This window comes from Engystomops pustulosus, chromosome 6, assembly GCF_040894005.1.
Source record: "Engystomops pustulosus chromosome 6, aEngPut4.maternal, whole genome shotgun sequence".
Lineage (NCBI taxonomy): Eukaryota > Metazoa > Chordata > Amphibia > Anura > Leptodactylidae > Engystomops > Engystomops pustulosus.
The window spans coordinates 161,091,922-161,114,211 of NC_092416.1; the positions used below are offsets into that span (position 1 = coordinate 161,091,922).

The 22,290-nt window shown below is 39.7% G+C and overlaps 1 protein-coding gene across 7 annotated transcripts in view; it reads right to left on the reverse strand.

Moving 5' to 3' along the window:
• The window catches only part of PTPRT (protein tyrosine phosphatase receptor type T), a 243,567-nt gene that overhangs the window by 49,747 nt on the left and 171,530 nt on the right, over positions 1-22,290 (reverse strand). For 4 of the 7 annotated variants that reach the window (XM_072112145.1, XM_072112142.1, XM_072112141.1 and 1 more), the window contains exons 8-15: positions 21,059-21,355; positions 20,816-20,925; positions 20,473-20,674; positions 20,226-20,328; positions 18,792-19,065; positions 15,299-15,335; positions 7,908-7,964; positions 7,570-7,705 (exon numbers count right to left, since the gene is read on the reverse strand). In XM_072112145.1, the coding sequence (XP_071968246.1) occupies positions 7,570-7,705; positions 7,908-7,964; positions 15,299-15,335; positions 18,792-19,065; positions 20,226-20,328; positions 20,473-20,674; positions 20,816-20,925; positions 21,059-21,355 (1,216 nt within the window). The remainder of the gene's footprint in view (positions 1-7,569; positions 7,706-7,907; positions 7,965-15,298; positions 15,336-18,791; positions 19,066-20,225; positions 20,329-20,472; positions 20,675-20,815; positions 20,926-21,058; positions 21,356-22,290) is intronic. The other 3 variants (XM_072112146.1, XM_072112144.1, XM_072112143.1) reach the window with 1 other exon arrangement.

The window sequence follows — 22,290 nt, forward strand, 5'->3', positions numbered from 1 at the left end:
CAGTCAGATCACAGCCCCGATAATGGTCTTGTGGTCATTTCCAACCTTAGTTATTTTGCTTCAGTTTTTTTTTTTTTTTGCATCAGTTATTGTCAGACTTTAACTTGCTCCTTCTCCGAAAAAACACCTTTCTTGTCTTAATGAGAAAGTGACATGTTTTGATGATAAGTGGTGCTCAGGGGTGTAATGATTGCAGCCCTTGGGGATGGAGGGTGCCTGCATTTGCCAGACTGCTTGTAGATGAAAGGGGAAGAGAATCAATTGTATGCGTGTAAGCCACATCATACAGTGTGTGGGGGCAGAGCGTATAGACATGTCTGAGCCTGCAATGCTGCATTGCTGAGGTAGAAGAGGAAGCAGCGGGATTGCTGGAGAGGTGATTATTGACTTTACCCTTTGTCTGCTGCAGGACATTTTATTACTAAGAGGAGGCTGCTGGACATTTTATTATTGAGGGGAGGCTGCTGGACATTTTGTTAATGAGGGGATGCTGCTGCTGGACATTTTATTACGGGCAGGCTGCTGCTGGAAATTTTAATAGTGAAGAAAGGCTTCTGTACATTTCGTTAATGAGGGGAGGCTGATGGACATCTAATTAATCAGCAAAGGCTGCTGGACATTTTTTAGAGAGGGCACTGGTCATTTTATTGAGGGGAGACTGCTGCTGGACATTTTATTAATTAAGGACAGACCACTTCTGGACATTGTATTGAGGAGAGGCTCCTAGATATTTTACTAATGAGGGCAGGCTGCTGGACATATTGATGGAGGCTGCTGCTGGACAATTTATTGTTGAGGGGGGCCTGCTGCTAGACATTTTACTAATAAGGGGATGCTGTTGGCCATTTTATTAATTGAGGGGAGGCTGCTATTTGACAGGTTATAAGTGATGGGAGGTTGCTTATGATCTTTTGTCTAAAGAGTGGAACTGCTGCTGGATACTTTATTAATGAGGGGAGGCTGCTGGTGGACATTTAATTAATAAAGGGGGTTGCTAAACAGTGGGGCACATTGTGCAGTTTGCCTGTGTATTGTGCAGAGGGCACCAGATTCATGATTTCAGGTGCCTGTACTTCATATTAAGTATAAATGGTTGGATGGGGACGGCTGCGTGAGTTTTATATATGGGGAACTACTGGGCTACCATGGGGCTGTCACTTATGATGCAAAAATTGTGGTGCAGAGTGAGCCATCTAATTGGTAATATGCAATAATATGTAAACTCCAAAGAATAAAGAATTAGTTCATTTACTTCACTGTGTAAAATTTGGTAAAACATTGAATTTAAATAATTTTGTTTAATGTTCGTTTCATTTTTAGTATGACATAAGAAAAACCTGTTTTCTACATTCTGATTACAAATGAGAGCTTGTTTTAAGCAGGTCCTAAAAAATGAAGCCCAGTTGATGATTCGTTATTCAAGATTTTGGTATTTTAATTTCCATTGCATTAAGAGACTCACTCTGGGCTGCCTCCTAGCATGTTACTGGCTGTCAGGTCATCTAGTAGCATAGATTTAGGCAGTTTTTAGCTTGTGGTTATACAAGAGCCACTTATGATGAAACGAATCCTAGCCTATTCCACAAATAACACAACATAGTGGTGGAGGTCCTATCACAGATTTCTGCAATTTGCAATGATATGCGTTGATATGATGCGGTTGATCTTAATTTCATGGCAATGTCTAACCATCTAATGGGTGGACTGGCCTCCTAAGTTTTCTGCAAAGGTCGATGTCGGTGAAAGAAAGGGCCAGACATGTAGAGTTCAACATTTCTGACTCTTTCATTCTCATGGTTGCAGAGGTGTCTGGTAAGAAGTTATTCCGCTTTACCCATTGAAAACATTAAACCAAGTATGGGGAGTCCAGGATGTCTACTTGTTGGCCAACATCTATCTATCACGTATGGTCAGCTTCATATTGGTATCTGTACTGGCGCTAGTGTCAAGATCCTTCTCTACACAATTCAGAAGGCATGACTTTTTTTTTAAAGTGTAGCACAATTGTGTTGCTCCATTATGAGAATTTAAAGTGACCATACATGGAAAATAGAAGTAGGTGGTTGGTCGAACAACCAGGAAACTGAAGGCCCACCTTTCATAAATACTGGTACCGCATGTCCCTATAAGGGCATATCGTGAATAAGATCATATAAAATGTAATATTATCTCCCTAGTTTGAAGTGACTTATTTAAAGCTATGGGACATTTCATCGTGTATTGGGTTTGTGTTTACGAAATCTTTCTCTGGTCATCTTGAAGGCCAGTTTGACCCTGACTATTAGACAAAAAATTTTGAGCAAAGGACACCTTTTCAGATTATGGTGATTTTAATTTATCATTAGTCAACTACAAATATCATTTGATCATTTTGGTTGAAATCCCCTGTTTTATTAGATGGATACATCTTGGCATCTTTACTGTCCTTCTGCAATGTATCCTTTAGACTTTACATAATATCTGACATGATAGTTATTATTGCCAAGTTCTTCTCTCTTAGTTTTCTTATTTTTACTGTTTATGTCTACTGTGTATCGCCACTTACGTCTACTGAATGGGCCAATTATATGGATATACCTAAATAAAATGGTAATGGTTGGTGATATCAACTTCCTGTTTTTTGGCACATTAATATATGTGAAGGGGGGGAATAACTGACCAGAAAGATGGATGTTGACCGTGACGGCCATTTTGAATTTGGCAATTTTGGATCCAACTCTTTTTTTCATGTAAGAAAGTAATGTACACATCATGACCTTCCTTTTGAAAAAAAAGACAACTTCAAAATGGCTGCCATGGTCAACACTCATCTTGAAAAGTCCCCCCCCCCTCCATTATACTAATGTGACAGAAACAAGAAGAAGATATCAACAACCATTCCCATTTTATTTAGGTGCATCCATATATATATATATTCAAATATTTAACCCTGGTTATTATGTATAAACCTACATTTTCATCTCTTCAATCCGCAAGTTATAAATTCCTTCACTACTTCCTCGCTATTTGCTTTAATAACAATCTAATCTCTGAAGGGATTCCTCTGTAATCTATAGCTCTTCTATCTCCTTATACTTTTCTTGCTGTACTATGGGGGAGGGGAAGTCTATAAATGACTGAATATTCCACCCACATCTTTGCTCTCTCTTTTCTCCAGGTGAGTGTTAGCATAGTGCCATTACTTGGGGGTTTAGAGTTGCAGATAACATTTGGATATATTATTTTGGTAAATCAGACAATTATATAGTGAGCAACTATCCGGCAAACACTTCAAAATCTATATAAAAATAGGAAAGTGTTTTTCTTTCATGCTGTGTTATATTTTTGTAGTAAAACAGACAAAAACTCAATGAGGTGTCAGATTCAGATTGCATAGTCTAAAGAGAGGAGAGGGGGAGGAGTGAGTCACAGCTAGGTCTGTATCCCCCAGTTTATGGAAAACAGAAAATCATACACAAAGCCTGTGGAGAAGAAAGTTGCTGGAAAATTAATACTTCAAGTCACATAATGCCCAGAAATTGTGTTATTCCTCATTTACGCTCACTTTACCCTTTATTTAGAAATAAATTGGTAACAAATTAGGTACCTTTAATGATTTGGCAACAAGCTACTTATAAGGAACCTGTCTTTTAGACTAACCCACACTATCTCTATAAAATGCTAATATACAGCAGTACATCTATCCCTATATTGTTCTCCCCCATGCCTGTAAAGTTGCAGCATATTCATGTTATTCCATGTGCCTCCAGATTTCTGACTGACAAGGAGCATGCTTTCTCTTCAGCCAAGAGACTCGATGTAGAGAATTCCTGAGGGAGGTGGGAATAAGCAAGTTGATATTTCTTCAGTGAGTCATACACAGCCAGCGTCTCTCTCATTTCTGAGGAAGGGGGGAATGAGCAAGTTGATATCTCTTCAGTGAGTGACACACATCCAGCGTCTCTCTCATTCCTGAGGGACAGGGGAATGAGCAAGTTGATATCTCTTCAGTGAGTCACAAACAGCCAGCGTCTCTCTCATTCCTGAGGGAGCGGGGAATGAGCAAGTTGATTTCTGTTCAGTGAGTCACACACAGCCAGCGTCTCTCTCATTCCTGAGGAAGGGGGGAATGAGCAAGTTGATATCTCTTCAGTGAGTGACACACATCCAGTGTCTCTCTCTCATTCCTGAGGGACAGGGGAATGAGCAAGTTGATATCTCTTCAGTGAGTCACACACAGCCAGCGTCTCTCTCATTCCTGAGGAAGGAGGGAATCAGCAAGTTGATATCTCTTTAGTGAGGGACACACATCCAGCGTCTTTCTAATTCCTGAGGGAGGGGAAATGAGCAAGTTGATATCTGTTCAGTAAATCACAAGCAGCCAGCCTCTCTATTATTCCTGAGGGAAGGGGCAAAGAGGTAGCAGAACTCAGTTGACTCAGCTGAAGAGAAAGCATGACCATTGTCAATCAGGAAGCTGGAGGCTTGGCTGGGCTGGAAAGACATAAATATGCATAGACTGTGGAACTTTACAGGCATAGGGAGGAACAATATAAGGATAGTTGTACTGCTGTTTTCAAAGATTTGTTTAGTGAGTGTGGGTTAGTTTAACCCAAAGTTTCCATTTAAGTCCAATACAGACCTCTGCTATTAGCCTCCACGACTAAAACAATAGTCTAACGGATCTGTTTGCACCACTTCTGTTAGTACTTCTGTTATTTCAGCAGAAATATGACGGAAGATGATGCTATATTTTCACGTTCATATAACAGAAATAGCGCATATGGACTCTAACAGGGGCCATTTAATGGACTTTTGATGTTTTAGAGACAGGAGATTATAATGGAGGTCTGAATGCAAATGTGAACCGGACCTAAGAATTTTTTTGCCTAGGACCAGCTGAATTTAACATGATCATTCCGATTTTTTTTGTTAATGCAGCAGCTTTGGCAAGTACCTATTGAAACATCAGAACACACTGTAGAACAATCATGGAATTCTTGCCAAATAACAAATTCAGCTCTGCTGCATCTTCCCCGATGTACTCGATGCATCACACAGCTCTGAATAAGATGTAGCTCTGTCTCTCCCCGCATTACGCTAGCTGAACCCCTTCTGCATTTTAATATCTACGACACAAAGTGACAGTGATAAATAAATATAGGATGATATACATAGGGATATGCTGACAGACACAAATATGTATGCTAATGCTCAGGCCTAATAAATGGTTATGGAAATGCTTTAAGTCGAACTCATGCATTAGATGATAAATGCGCAGATTACGGGATGTAAATACAGGCAAAGGGAAGAAGCCGGAGCCTGTGAGATAATACCGTGATGTACAGATATCCTTCACCTATAGCAGTTATCTATAGCTACACCTTTACACATCAATATCTAATGCCAGCTCTTAGATATCATAGTGTTATAGAGACCTGATATTGTAAATTGTTTCATGTCCTATGTAGTCCTATAACTGGGACTTAGGAGGCTTCTGGTAGGAAACGGTCACAGGAATGGTCCAAAACATGGACAACCATTGATTGTATTGATATTTGGCATCTTCTGTTGCAACCAGAATAACAGAGGATTCTACAATGATGAGACCCTTCTCTCCCAGGATAATTGAACCATTAAAAGGTTACTGGCTGCCCAAATCAGATAACCCCTTGATAGACTGAACTGGAAAAAAAAGTGGTTTCCTTAGACTTTAGTTCCTTGTGCAATCGACTGCAGTTAATGGGCATTATGCACAGATTTTCCGTGCTGAAAATCATATTTCATACACACATTGCAGATTTATTATCATTCATCTGCTGCGGCTCCTGGGGCAAAATTCAACTTTTACAATGCAAAGGTTAAGCTCCGCCCTGCGGGATCGGCTTGCAGGGTAGCAGTAGGATTTCTGATTTAAACTTTTGATATTTGGATAGAATTCTGCATGGATTTTCTGTTCTATGGATGAGAACGGTTGAATGTAAATGTACATTGTATATACTGTACTGCACTCTAAGGCCCTTAAAGGGAACCTGTCCCAACATTTTGACAAATATAACTAGTGACAGGTTCCCATAGAGCCCCATTTACTGACACCCTTCTTTTTGCTAAAAATTGTTTCCTTTACATCCCCATAAATCAATTTTATTTTATATTCCCTGACATCAGAGGAGCAGGTCCTGTACTTCCCCTTTAAACCTCTCCATGTCCCATGCCTCTTCTAAGCATGACATGTTACCAGGGTGGTTTTATCTCAGGTCCTTTAGATATGTGTATGAATGTATTTATGCATGTAAGTATGTATTTGATCATGTGACAGTGTCATGGCATGATCACAGCATGTCTCAGCGGTCTTCTACTCTTCTCTATGCCTCCATGGAGGCTGCTGTGATTTCATGTGATCACATACATATGTGGGGTAGACTGGTCGAACGTAACAGGACCTCAGATGACATCACCCTGGTCACACTACATGAAGTAGCCAATGATAGTTGTGTGACCTAGCTTTGCTATATCTTTGACCACTCCCTCGGGAAGGTGGAGGCTGAGAGAGACCTGGCCATATGAAGAGAAATCAACCTCACGCTGTCCTCGGAAATTCTCTTTAGAGAGTCACATGGCTCTGTCATTTATAAGGGAGGCAGGGTTAGCTGTGTTAATGAGGAGGTGGGGTATTCGGACTGTATACTGCAGATCTCTATCTCGATGACTGCAACTGAGGATATCAATAAAGTCTTTTTAGAAGAATGCTGACTCCAATCCAATGGATAGAGCCATCAGTGGAACATGTATAGAGACATCTGAAAGGTACTTTGTGTGGTTTGTGGTAGGTTCTCTTTAAGGATACCTAGTCACATAAGAAATTACTAGTATTATAATTGGCACATGGAGGGTGTTGGCCTTGGGGTCCAAAAGTTTCCAAAAAGTGGCCAATCTATTTGCATATCTTATATTTGGTTATCTACACATCCAAAAATATCCATTATTGATGATGACACCTGGTTTGAAGCACTCAACCAATAAATAATGCACACATATGTTGTTTGCATGCTCCTTGGAGTCTAGGCACACTGTCTGGAAACTGCAGTTTAACAAACATGTCTCCAAGAATATTTTCATTTTTTATCTATCTGTATGAAGCCTCTAGGGTTTTACTTATACATTATCTATAAACCCAACATAGGAACATCTCTGTGGAGCACTGCATGATCAATACTTAGGTGCTCGTAGTGGCACACCACCGATACACAGTAACACAACATGCATTTTACTTTGATAGTACAAAGACCATGTGTATAGTGATGAAAGTACAACATCACATATCCTGAGGATACACAAAGACACACGTGTACAGAGAGACTAGAAAGAAGTGAGAAGAGAGAAGGTCAACTAGACAAAGTTCAGGAGGATCAGAGATAGAATAGAGACAATACACAACATGGAGAAGAATTGTTATATGGCAGAAGTTATATCCACACTTGAAGGCTTCGTTCATTTTAGTTATTTTGATCAAATAATAATTTTAACCTGTTCTCTGCCAGAGTTTTACATACAGTTAACACAACGTTCACCTATCATTGTCCTTCTAACCTTCTCTTGATGGTCATCATGGCCCCAAGGAGTATAATAATGAACATCAGCATCCCTGCAATCACACCGGCGGTCTGCACCGTACTGTCAGCTGGCTTCTCCGGCTCCACTGTGTTGGTATTCTGCGTGGAAGCCCCTTTAAAACAAGAAGGGGAAGCAATGCCTTAGTTTGTATGTAAGGCTTATTTTGTATTGTCATTATGGCATGCACAATTGGCTCTGGCAGCGAAGAGGTTAAAGATATTCAGCCTCCAGGAATTTGATAGTGGTGTCAATGACAGGATAGTTGCAGGTAAAATGAATACGTCAGATGTTGCCTGGAACGGGCATATAGTCACCTGTGATTGGTTGGCTTGGGGGGAGGCGGGTGATTGGAGGAAGGCTGGATGTAACCGCTAAGAAGAGGGAGGGATCCCGTCAGTAGGCATGCAGGAGAGGAAAAGAGAGACATTGGCCACTTCATAAAGTCCCTCCTTAGTTCAAAAGGAATTTTGACAATATCTAATGGGACTTGGGCAAAAACTTAGTTGACTTGGGGGTTTCAAGGAAAAAAGTTTATTGAACTGGAAGCTGAACTGTTATCTAAGAGTAGATTGAGGTCCAAAATTTTCGATGGAGCTAAAGCAAGAAGGCTCAAAACACATGAAACTTTTGTATACATAGGCTAAATTCACATACTAGTTGTTTCCATTCCTACTGTTGGCCCATTTTTTTTCTCACTACAAAGAATAACAGAAGGTAACGGTGGATACTTTGAAGTCTATGTGGAACGGAGGTTGAATGAAAACCTTCCATTCACCTTTCCTTTTTTTCTGGTATACTCGACTAAAACAGTGAAATGGAAACCCTCATGTAGGTGTGAACTGGGCCTTAGTTGGGTTCACCTCAGTTGAAAACCACTTCTAAAGGTTCTAGTCTCCATTAAATGTGCCGTGTATATGTGACTTCCAACAATCACCATAATCACTGCCAAGTGACTGATTTTTACGCCAATGTTTAGGCAAAACTTAAGCGGCATATCACCCCTACAGGCAAGTAAACAGAAACCAATTGGCAGAGATTTGAGGGATTGAAGAGGTAAGTATAAGGTTTTTTTTGTCCATTTCTTACCCATCTCCTGCCTTTGTTTTTAGAAATTTCGCGACCAAGTAACATTTTTGAGTTTCGGCACTTACGGGAAAAGCAGCTGAATATTTAAACACTGTTTCTATATTTTACATAAAATCAGTTCCAAAAGATTCTACCATCTTATTCTGGATATCTCTACTATAGAAGTTGCTGAGCACAGGAGCAATCAATCATTTGTGAGTAGGCTGATTAAAAACAATTGCACTACTAAAAATGTGATCATGATCATGATGTAAGTGCCTCACTGCATATTGATGTGATCATACAGAGCGGGAGCTGTCTATATGAAAACAAAGAAATGTCTGAAGTCAGGTCCAAGTTAGATATCAGACAGGATTTTTTTAAAACCTAAAATGATGGAGTAAATCTTTTTCTAGGTTTAAAGGTCAAGGCTTAATGTTAATATAGAATTCCAAACTTCTCCATTTTAAAAAAGCACTCTAGGACCTCCTAGGATACGTAGTAACCGCTCCTGGCTACTACAAAAGAACGGAGCTATCTGCCTCGAACTCCAAGTTTGTTCAGCCTGAACAGCTGATTGGTGCAAGGTCCCAGTGTTATCCTCTCCCACCAATCAGATATTGACAGCTTACCTGGAGGATAGGGATATAAATAGAAAACTCCTTTAATGTTCACAATTAGCTACCTGTAAATTTTTAGAAACCTCCTAGACAATTATTATTATTTGTTTATAGAGTACCATTAATTCCATGGTGCTGTACAATCAACAGAGGATTGACATGGATTATATTAAGACCTTCAGAGACTTTGATGACTCTGGGGACCCAGTGCCTTAAATAAGGTTCCCCATTATGGAATTGGGTTTTTCAAACCCAAGAAAGTTTGATATCTTCATCCACATCCTTTGCATTGGACCGAGTCAAAGCTGGACATTGAACATTAAATGTATTGGGTGTCAGCCAAAGCTAGCAGCCAACTATTTAATGTTCAAGCTTATCTCAACAAAAGTATATGTTACAAGAGATAATGTTGGGGTCATTGCGTTTCAACTACCTGATCTGTTTGCTCTTTGTGAGATAAGTCGTCGCCTGTGGCCACTAACTCAACTCTTCCTACTCAACTTGCCTTGGGTAATCATGGGAAGAGGTAGCTATTGGTCATTGTCTTTTGGTCTCAAAGTTAATGAAATTAAGAACATCCAATGCTAAACATGAGGAAATCATGCAAGATTCTTATAGCCGAAGCTAAAGGTCTGAATGTCATCAATAAGGACCAATGTTGTTCTAATTGTCGTGAAAATTGGCATATAACCCAAAGCTTCTGTCTTATTTCCTTAAATTTACAAATTTTGGAATTTTTCCTTGTCTGGGAAAAGAAAAGAATCGGCTTCTATTTGGTGCCTGGAAAATACCGGATTCATATTGAATCTAAGAATGGAGAATAGATTTGCTCATATGTGAAACCATTGTCTCCAGGGGACTCTACCTCTATGGCATGTACACCTTGTGCTCAATACAGACTAATCGCAACTAGTCGGGTTGAGTGGACCTGAACCATGCCGAACACTGCTGGTTGTGGTCATGGGGTCTTAAGCCAGATGTTCGGGTTCAGGTCCATTGTACAGTCTCACCTCCATTGGTAACACCTGTGATCTGTGCTGGGTGTTTACCCGTCAAATTGCTTGTAGCATTTAAATACCAGCGGCGCATGCATGCCACCATTTTCCATTGGATATTTGCTGAGTTCACCATTTCCCCTGTGGCAAGCAAATTCGGTGAACCTAAATTTTTAGAAACAATTCTGGCTTTATCATGGACTGAGGAAGCATCTCTTCTTCTGATGTTCCCTTCGAAGTGTTTTAGAAGAGGAGCAACACTTTAAAAAACCTAATAGAAAAGTAAGGCCCGTGCTCCATGCATTTATTAATTTACTGCGGATCTAGAATACATAATAAGCAAACAATATAAAGCTTCTATTATACAAACTGCTACTTCAGCGACTTCGCCCTAAAATTAATTTCACATAAATAAATTGCAATTACCGTCTATTAATTGAATACATTTCTCTTCTTGACGGTTCATATTTTATGGTGTTTTTAAGAGATTCATGTAAAAAGCCAAAGTTAAAGTAGACTTGACCTTCACAAAAAGCAGACATTTTTGTCGATGGATTCCAAATGATAATAACTATGCGTTTTTATTATTATTATTATTATTATTATTATTATTATCGTCTTTATTCATGCGAGTGCAGCCTGTCAGTTCACTAAGAACTGGTGACATCATCAGAACATAAGTGCCCGTTCTAAAGTATTGAAATATAATGGTAGCTCGCATGTGAACGGGAAGGGGGGGAGGGCCGCCGTGTGGAAATGTTCCCTATGGTTTTGGTAATTTAGAGCAATTTTAGTGCCATTTGTCTGCAATGAATTCTTCATAGGAAAACTTACATTTGTACAAACAATCTTTTGGACATGGCTAGCTTTATACTGCATTTATCTGACCAGAGCTCTGCTCTTAAAGACTGGGTCACTTGCTGGGAAAACCTTGATGTATGACACATGTCTTAGTGTATGACATCTTACACAATGTGCACTTATATATAGAATATATGGTTTAACTGGATTTTCACTATTTGGTTTGGTTAAATAACCAAGTCTTTTTCAAGAGTTTTATTTAGGATGATTTGCAGCAAATCTTATGTAGTAACCAGTGATATATACTATATATAAGCAAGTGCTCCGGGGGCGGGTCTGACACGTCAGATTTACCTACAGACAGCCCAATGCAGGAGGAGACTAAAAAGAATTGGGGCACTTTTGATTGTCTGTAGGCAAATCAGACAACACCCACAGTGCACTTGTAGGATAATTTGCATATGTATAAAAACTAGATTGTTTCTATATTGCTTTCTAGTATTCTCCCATATCCATTAAAAATATATTTTATAGGCATTTCATATGAATCTTTCGAAATACATTTTTTAATGCCATTAGAGAGGAGCAAATCTATTTAACGATTTGTAGATTCAGTATAGATTTTCAGGCACCAGATAAAATCTAAATATTTCAGATTCGCGTCGGACAAATTTTGTATATATGATGATAACAGAAGTCAGACAGATCCATTAAAAAGTGCCTTCACTTCTATCGACTCTTAATGGTTTTTGTTGTTACCCATTCACTCCATGTCCAAGGGCTTATGTTATTATAGTTTAAGTGGAAACTAAAAAATTACAAAAATGAGGTAGGGGAGGATCTTTTAATTTGTTTTGGAGGACTAGATGGAACTATATAACATTTTCCAGGAAAACTTAAGCAACACCAGTTCGGATCCAAATTGAATTTTATGAAAAATTCAGTAAAGCTTCGGCAATTTTTTTTATGATTTTTAAATTCTGATATGCACATATACTTTTCAGTCCACCAGGTGCGTGGTTGTGCCTTCTGGATCACAGTTTTTTTTTTCTTACGACACTGTCCACTTGCACCCAACACTGTCTCTATAAGCAATGCCATGGTGCACTACAAGCTCATTTGTATAAAGACAAAAAACTGATCACTGGGAAACAGGAAACATATGTCTGGAAAATGTATAAATAGTGTTGATTGGATATGAAAAGTTCACTTTGGTTCCCCCCGACCTAACATAAATGACACTAATTTGGCAATAGTATAAGGGTGGTGCAGGTTGCCACCATTTTGGGGAGGATCTTTGCTCCCCTATCACTGGTCGCGGGTGTTACTGGCAGGGGTTCCCAAACTTGAATTATAATGGGTCTGCTTAAAATAAGTAGTGAGGAGGGAAGATGAATTTTAACTGATGAACTTAACCGGTTAAGGGCCCTTTCCTGTTTTTTCATGTCCATTTTTCACTCCCCACCTTCAAAAATCTATAACTTTTTTATTTTTACATGTAAAGATCTGTGTGACGGCTTGTTTTCTGCGTAACAAATTGCACTTCATAGTGATGGTATTAAATATTCCATGCCATGTACTCGGAAGCGGGAAAAAAATTCCAAATTCAGTGAAAATGGTGAAAAAACCGCATTTGCGCCATTTTCTTGTGGGCTTGGATATTACGTCTTTCACTAAGCGCCCCAAATGACATGTCTACTTTATTCTTTGGGTTGGTACGATTAAGGGGATACCAAATTTGTATAGGTTTTATAATGTTTTCATACATTTACAAAAATTTTGATTTTGCCAACTTCTGGCGCTAATAACTTTTTTATACTTTGGTCTACGGAGCTGTAAATGGTGTCATTTTTTGCTAAATTTGATAATATTTTCAATGATATATTTTTAGGACTGTACGACCTTTTGATCACTTTTTATAGATTTTTTTATATTTTTCAAAATGGCAAAAAAGTGCCATTTTCGACTTTGGGCGCTATTTTCCGTTACGGGGTTAAACACATTGAAAAACCGTTATCATATTTTGATAGATCGGGCATTTTCGGACGCGTCGATACCTAATGGGTTTATGATTTTTACTGTTTATTTATATTTATGTCAGTTCTAGGGAAAGGGGGGTGATTTGAAATTTTAGGTTTTTTTATTATAATTTTTTTTTTTTTACTTTTTTAATTTTTCTTTTTACTATTTTTCAGACTCCCTAGGGTACTTTAACCCTAGGTTGTCTGATCGATCCTATCATATACTGCCATACTACTATATGGCAGTATATGGGGATTTTCCTCCTCATTCATTACAATGTGCTATGAGCTATAAGGGGTAAAACGAAATAGCCTCGGATCTTCGGAAGACCCGAGGCTACCATGGAGATGGATCGCCGCCCCCCGATGACGTCACGGGGAGCGGCGATCCCAGGTAAGATGGCGGCGCCCATGCACTGCTATCTTTTTGAGGCTGCCAGCAGCTTTGCCGGCAGCCATCGCTGTGAAAACACCCGCGATCGGTGCTACCAGTAAGCCTTTGCTGCAATATGCTATGCAGCAAATGAATACATGGCGGGCGGTCGCGAAGTGGTTAAGACTTATAACGTGCACTACTTTTCAGGGGTGATTCAGAAGCCGGTAGGCTCTATTTAAGAACTCTACTTGTCCCTATTATTTCCCTTTTAGCAAAATTCATTAGGCACTATTCTGCATATGCAAAGTTATTCCGTCTATAGAAACTAATATTTTCTATTTGATTTCATATAAAGCACTATTGTAGCATCTAGATGTTCGAATAACGCAAGAACCATAAAAAGCTGCTGTATTTCCCACACCTACGCTCACCAATTACTCTCGATTGTAACGGGAGTGATTGGAGTAATTTTAGGGAATTGCTGTAAATTACTGTGAACCTTCACCTTAAATACAAATACAAGAAAACAGAAAACATGGAGTAAGAGGCCGTCTAACAATCACTTGTCCAATGACAAGAAACATTTCTTTGTCGCCCTCTTTACTTTGATACGACTCTTTATGTTTTTGAAGCTGCTTTTTGTTGCTTTTCTTGGCAATGTCTCATCCACAATGTGTAGGTTTTTGTAATGTTTTATGTTGTGATTTTTGGTGAAAGTTGAAAACTGAATTGGTATTGAGTTGCTGCAGGAGATTTATTAGAAGTGCCTAAAAGCAAAACACTTCTAGTTTCTCATGGCAGCCAATGTCAATGTTCTTTGCATAATAGGGAAAATTAAAGGGAACCTGTCACCGGGGACCTCAATTTCACTAAAGACAGGTTGAAGAAGCCCATTACAGAAGGATTGCAAATATGTCTTTCTTACCTTTCTGTATTTGCTTTTGCATTACAATATTATTGTGTGTTTTAACTTACCTTGTATCCTGACAAAATCCTGTTCAGAGTCCCTGGTTTGTTTTGGTTTGGATGCATTAAAAAAAAACATCTGACTTGTCTGTGTTGCGGACTCCTTAGCTCTCAGCCCCCACCTTTCTGCTCTTGTATAACTCCTCCCTCTTGCTCCTTCACTCACACAAGAACAAAGCACAGTATGGTGAGATTACAACACTGGGGGAGGGAGGAACTGTACAGGAGCACAGGTGGGGGCTGAGAGCTGAGGAGTGAGTGAGCAGCACAGATAAGTCACATTTTATTTTTTGTAAATGCATCCAAACCAAAACAAACTTTGGATTTAGAACATGATTTTGTAAGGGTGCAAGGTAAGTTAAAACACTAGATATAATGGGCTTCTGCAACTTGTCTTTAGTAAAAATTAGGTCTCCGGTGACAGGCTCCCTTTAAAGCTGAGCTCTGATTAACTAGTACTTTGTATTGTTCTAGTACTAGAAATTAGAAAATCTTTTAGTTTGTTTGTAAATTTGCCATGAATTGTCTATTTTTCTGGCATCAAATCAAATCTAAATCTTTTCTTCTTTGCATTCTAGTTAAAATGCAGTAGTTCCTCCCTGAACTTAGAGAGTGGACTGGGGTGAAGGAGGCAAAATGAAAAAATTGGTAAGAAATTGATGAAACAAAATAGGAGCTTCTAGTGAAGGGGTTGTATGCCAATTTCCATGACAATTGTAGAAACATCAGTTTGGATTGAGACCCAGATTTGTACCAAGATCTAGTGTACGAATCGAATTTAGGATGATTCGCCCATACTGATACATTTTCCTATAGTATTTTAAAACATTTTCACTAATATATAACTAAAAAAATATTCACCTTTTGAGGCGAGCCGGACGCAGCTGATTTTAGTTTCCTGAAAAAAAAATTAAAAAATCATTAAAAAACAATCATATTAAGTGAATGAACATTTTCTATTGTTTTTGCTGCCTTTTCTGTGAGTGACTAGCCATGTAAACTTTTTTACTTGTAAAGCTAAATATTTTGGATTATTATTTTAATCTGCTTGTCTACCTTAAGGAAGGTTTAATAGGGGAAGTGGGTGACCCTAATAGAAGCCACCATGAACGTCCAGAAGAGGCAGGTGCGCGCTATCAGAATTCAGGACTTCCCATGACGTCCTGCTGGCTACTACTGGATGGAGGGGGCTGTACAATTATCACTGTCTCCAAGCCACTTCTGTCATAAACACTCCCCAAGGACAACTACACCCCTCCCCAAACAACTTATAGGGGAGTGGTTATGACAGAGGGGTGTGCAGACAGTAATGACTGCACAGCTCCTCTGTCTCCAAAAAGCCAGCAGAGGTGGGACCTAACTGGTGGGATTACGTGACCCTACACTCCCGCAGTCTCCAGGTGGCTCCAAGGAAGGTTTAGCAGGGTAAGTATGATATAGGTGACCCTTTTCAATTACCCTGTTAAAATTTCCTAAATTTGGTCAATCATTTTAATGTAGCTCTAGTGTACTTTGTGAGAAGACCTTGCCTTAATTTCCTTTGGAATTAAGGAATTCGGTAATTATGCTCTAATGCATTTTACTGATGGCCATAGATGTTGGATAAAATATACTTAGTCAGCCAATCGCTATTCTCCCTAACCTCTGGCACACATGCATGCTTGGCTGAACATATTCTCTGGAGTAGAAAGGAAGTAAGCCACTTCTAGACACATCTTACAGCAACCCATCACCACAAAGTTCTGGCATGGTGAGTTCAAACAGCCGGGACACCAATATAAACATTAGATAGTCGGCTATTCTGGTGGTTTGGGCCAATATACAGGTATTTGGAGCTTGCAAATGTATTTATGAAGTGTTTGGCCATAATTGTGCCGTGGTTGCATTTTGTCCAACCGTGTACTTAGTGTGTTCTTAGTTTGCGCCACATTTATTTTTGCCCCTTGACACAATTGTGTCGCACGCTGTATAATAAAGGTTCACCAAATAGTAAAAGGTGCAACTGTGTCCACACTTTCCATTGCAGTGCCGATTGCGCCATTTAGTTGAAGACCGTGCAACAACTTGGACATGACAGAGACAAACTGCACAAAGGACAGGGCTAAACTGTTTAGTCTATTATGAAACTATTATTGTTATCGTTTTTTCAGTTTTTCCAGCGGATACTATAGTAAATGTGGTGGGCCAGGTGTTCACACCCCTGCCTAGCCTCCACCTGCCCCTCTCCTTGCTGGCTCTCCGTTCCCACACGCCCAAAATGGCATGAGGGTCATAGAGGTCTGACTAGGGGGAGATCCATGTGCTTTCTCCGCCTGGCATAATAATTCTCCTCCAATGTGTGAGATTTTTCTTTTTCATGAAGAATTCTCACACTTCAGTCTGTACCTTGACCCTTCGCTTCTCCATTCCCAGCTTTGCTAACTCAATCTGCCGTAGTGATTTCTAAATGATTTTCTCGATAAAAATGCTGAAATATAATGGCATCAGTCACGCTAAAATTTCACAGGCTTCTATAAGGTAGGGGATCAATTTTTTAATTTCTTGCCCAATTCCATCAATGTAAGCCGGAGCGCTCATCAATTTACATGCTTTCATTCAGCCTGGCGTATGCAACGTAATGAAAACATGGTGGCCTTGAACCAGAGCAGAGCTGTGTATCTTCCCTTTGTATAGAGCAAAATGCATTCACTCCGTACTGTGTACATTTCAGTGTATTACTGTTCATTGTACCACTTTGCAGTGTGGGGCACTTATGATAACACAAAGTAGGGAAGATAAAAGGCATGTGTTATTTTCTTGTAGCCCTCACTAGCTCATGTTCAATAGTAGTTACATATAATAACATATATTAACCTTGACCATTGTCTTCGTGTTCTTGACTTTTCAGAGAACGCTCTTTCCATTGCACAAATGACATACCAATATCTTTATATGTAAAGTGCAATCTCTTTGAGCCGATCATCCGAAATTACATTGAAAGAACGAAAGCTATGGCTTATACTGTACATATGGAGCTGTACATGCCGGTCACATGTGTTATTTCGGACAAGATCAGTTCCCAAGTCACAATAGAGTGCATGTAGCACCCCAGATGGAACATATCCTTAAAGAGCAATAACTGGTTTCTTGAAAAATAAAAAAAAAATATACAAAATTCTGAACATTGTTGCTTTCGGTTAACTGAAAATAATAATTTCTTATAAAATTTTCCCCGGAGGAAGAATTATTTTGGTTGATATTGAATGTATATGGCATGATAAGAGAAGGCCAGAGGGATCCTAGGGACAGTATTTTAGTTTTTTTCAGCATTCCACATTACACATATGGTAGTGCTATATGAGTTTTCAGAACCAATTAGAAGCTACAACCTGATCTTAAACCTTTAAGCAAAATTTCCTAAGTCACAAGTGCAGATAATAGTAAACTTGTAAAATATCAGGGTGTGTAAAGAGTTAAAGGGAATCTGTCCGACCAATTTGTGACACTAAGCCACCCAAAGGTCCTTATAGACTGGTGGTTTAGTGTTCCAAATCGCTCTGATTTTTTGTGCCAAAAGATCCCCCAATCTTGCTCACTTCCGTCCTCGATCCTTCAGCGCTTGTGTTTTGTGGGTAGTGAAGCCGGTGTAGTACACCCTGGCTTCACTGCGCAAGCAAAATTGCTACAGCGCATGTACAGTGTTATCTCAGCTTCACTTGTATCACCACGAGATGAGGCGCAGGATCTTGAGATGTGAGTTCAATGTCCCTAGGGTCCCAAATCGACCTTACAGGTCTCCTTTAAGCTTTAGCCTCTTCTCCTTATCTAGCCTCTTTGTTGCTTATATAGTCAAAGCCTCTTTTCTAGCCACTTTAGCCTCTTTGCCTAATATTATTCTTATCTTATCTATATGCTATGTAGTATGTACACACTCCATACACTAAGGCTTTTAGATATATCACTCACTACAAGAGGAGGAATGAACAAAAAATAATTATTTCATTAATAAAGCTTATAAGAACATTTACTATTATCATCTGCACTATCCACTTCTGAAATAAAATAAAAGAAACCGGTGTTAAAATTACAGGTGGGTCAAGGCACCCCCTTACAAAGGGAATCTGCAAGTACCAACAAAATCATAATTTGGTCAATATTAAAAGGGTTTTAAAATAATGTTGACTGATGGTCTAGACTGATCAGCTGTTTGGCATGGCATGAAGCCGTAGCTGCAGCATTAGCTCCTAAAATTAATTGGTTAAGAATCATAATCCTTAAAAAATATCTTTAGTATATCACGTTTAAGGTACAGAGCTACTATAAAATGTGTACAGCCGTAAAATCAAAATGGAAATTATATAAGGTGTATATGTACCCCATTGGCAGTGCTCAAAGCCTGGAAATAAATGCTGTAACTCTTGACAGGTGATAGAGGTGGGTTCCAATATCCATTGTAGGTCCTGTTGTCCCCAACCGTAAAAGGTTGTGAAGATGGCAACTGTGTTGGTTTTAGCTCAGCTGCAAAGTAATGGGGTGACTCCATAACAGAGGCGTTCCGGTAACTGACCGGTACTGGAAAGCATCCACTGCCATCTGCGGCCCTCCCCGACCTCTGCTTTCGTTCCTCCTTGACCACTAGCTGGTATACACTGCGGAACAATAAAAAGTGTAGATATTAAATCAGGGATGAAAAGGATGGCAGAGCATGCATATAAACAGATCGAGAGAGTAGAGGAGAAGACGACAGGGCTCATTAGCGATCATTAGATTAGGAGGATATGTGTTGCTTGGACAGATTTCTGCAAAAATATGAAAGGCCAGCTGCTCTTCCGAGATTGATGGGACTGTCTTATTGTCTGCTTACTTAGCTAGAAATGGTTTATGGTTATCACCAAACTGAAAAACTGGGACCGCTGTGAGGACAAGAGCGAATACTGTGTACATTATAGAATTTTTTATTTTTTTGTATAGATGCATATGGAACAGAACTGACTTTTTAGTAAGTATGTACTAGATTTGTGTTATACAAAGCAGGCAATCTAAGCAGGCAGGGCTGTGGGAGGAGGGGCGGAGTAGCAGCTTGAACCAATGATAAGAAAGGGGTGTGTTACAGACTTCCTCCTAATTTGTGTAGGTAATTTCTAATCTTAGAGGATATGTGAATGAATAGAATGGACCATAATGATCTGATTGATGTGGGTCCAAGTGTCCAACCCCTAAATCCTCTGGGCACTGCAGGTTTCCAATCAAAGGCTCCATTTACTGAATTTACACCAGAGGCATAACTAGGAGAGACTGGGCTCCATAGCAGATTTCTGATTTGGGACCCCCTTCCACCTTAAAATATTATACAGTCATATAAACACACATTAATACACTTATATGTACAGTATGTAGACATACTGAATAAACATACATAAAGTATATACACACAGCATATACATCCATACAGCATATGAACACACATACAGTACCATACACACCCATGCATTATAAACACATTTCATATACACCCATATAGTATATATACATCTTATATTAGCACACATACAGCAAATACACACACATACAATTCCATTTACAGACACACAGCATATATACACACATACAGCATATACATACCACAGACACAGTGTACACCCAAAACACACTTAAAACCCTCAAATGCCAGGGCCCCCTCACATTGTTGACCCAATAGGGGCTGCATTGGATGCTATCCATGTAGTTACACCCCTGATTAAGACCATTTTTGGGCACTGGAGCTCTGCTCATGTTAATAAGACAAGTGAAGTAAAAATAAATAATTTACCTTACTGGAGCCCCCCGAGATTGTGCTGGTTTTAACCAAATGGTAATTGTGGTTTCTGTCTCATTCAAAGGAACCTCCGCTTCGGAATCGGTGAGAGATGGCGCTGTGTAGGGACAATGCGGAGAGTATTTGTTATAGATGTAAAAATTATTAAAGGAGGAACAAAAACTGATTACATATTTATTGAGAATACATGTAAAATAGATAAAATGAAATTCAAGGAGTTGAAGAAAAAATTGTTAGGAACCTGCAATTTTTGTGGCTATGCGGGTTGTGACGGGTGGTCCGAAGCCTTTGCTAGTGCTGGCTCTCAAGGTAAATGAGTAGGTAGATCCAGGATACAACCCAACAAACAGATGGTGGGTCTCATTGCGCAGCTTGAAGATACGACCTTTTTGATTCGCCAACTCGGCACTTGGGTCTAGAGAACCTACAGCTTTGTAGGAGATCTGAGGGAAGAAGATACATGCAGGTTTGGTTACAGAACATGAGCATATCAGGTATGTAATGATTGGTTCCGATGACTGGATTACAGATGTTTTATTGTAAAAGTGTAAAAGAACTGTTGGCAATGGCCACTCGCCTGGTACCTCATACATGGAGATGATCCCATTTGTTTCATTGGGCGCTTTCCACTGTAGGTAAATCTTCTCTTCAAAAGGTCCACCCTGTATGGACTCCAAAGGAATAGGACCGGGCACTGAAGAGAAAGACAATTTGTGTTATTAGAAAGTCATAGCAATATATACACCACTCTAAATGACTTCAGACTACATATGGGCCTAAGTTTGTGGGTTAAAAAATTATAAGGTTAAAATTGTAGCTATACTCACCATCCTCCTCGGTATGGACTACAACTTCCCCACTCTCCATTCTCCCCTCGGGGTTGCTGAGGACAAGTCTCAGGTACACAGCGGTATGGGGCCGTAGACCCCGCAAGGTGTAGTGACTTGAAGTCAGAATAAGCTCCTCCGTTTCCACTCGTTCCTCTCCCAGTTGGTAGCTGTAGTGTAGTGTTAAATTATAGGTATGACATCGAGTTACAGTGTAGCCAAAAGGTTCCCATTGTAGAGTCAGTTGACGGGCCCGGATGTCCACCAGTTCTACATTTTGAGGCCCATGTACAGGTTCTGTGGATAGAAAACAGTTTAGATCCATAAGCTTCAGGTATAAGGTCACATTAGTAGAAAATGTATCAATGAGACAATTTCTGTAACATGTCTACTTCCAATGGAGTTCCTTGGGTCAACTAGATAACATCGGCCATCAATAAATACAAATAATAGCGTTCCGATTGGGATGTTTTCTGCTGGATATATGGGGTCTAGTATTGGGTTAGAGCCTTGGCCAACATGATAATCCTCTGGTGCCCTGGTGGGTCAGTCTAAAACAAAGTTGACAAGCCTCATAATGTAAACAAGATGTGAATATTGACCAATCCAAGGTGCAATACAAACCATTCCGTATAATCATATTGCCTTTTTAAAAAATTGTATGTCCATTTTTGTTCAAGACAATGGGGCACATTTACTTACCCGTCTCGTCGTGATCCCCGAGGTGCGTTGTCCGACGAGTATTCGAAGCTGCCACTATTCACTAAGATCGTGCGTCCAATTTCCTGTATCTGTCGCTTCCCCGCTCAGGTCCGCCGGAGTTCACCGCCTTCTTCCCGATGCATGTAAGTGCATGGCTTGCGACAGAATTTTGAATGTTAAATCCCATGTATTGTCCGAATCCATCGGATCATCCGTCGTCCCGTCCCCCGATTTCTGTTGCATGAAAGTCGGTGCCAAAATAAGATCGCGTGCGCCACAATCAGCTTTTAACAGTAATCGTCAGAATATCCGAAGTTTGTGTGGTCCGTGGACCCTTAGTAAATGAGCCCCAATGATCGTGGTGAATGAAGAATACGACCAACATGACCGGCATACATAGATAGCACACGGTTATTTTTCTATTCCTACTTTTTTATTCTAGTGACTGATTCCCATTCTCCGTCCTATCTCATGCTCAATCGGCTCTGTTGCCCCTATTCGGCGTCCTCCTCCCCTGTGCCCATGTTAGA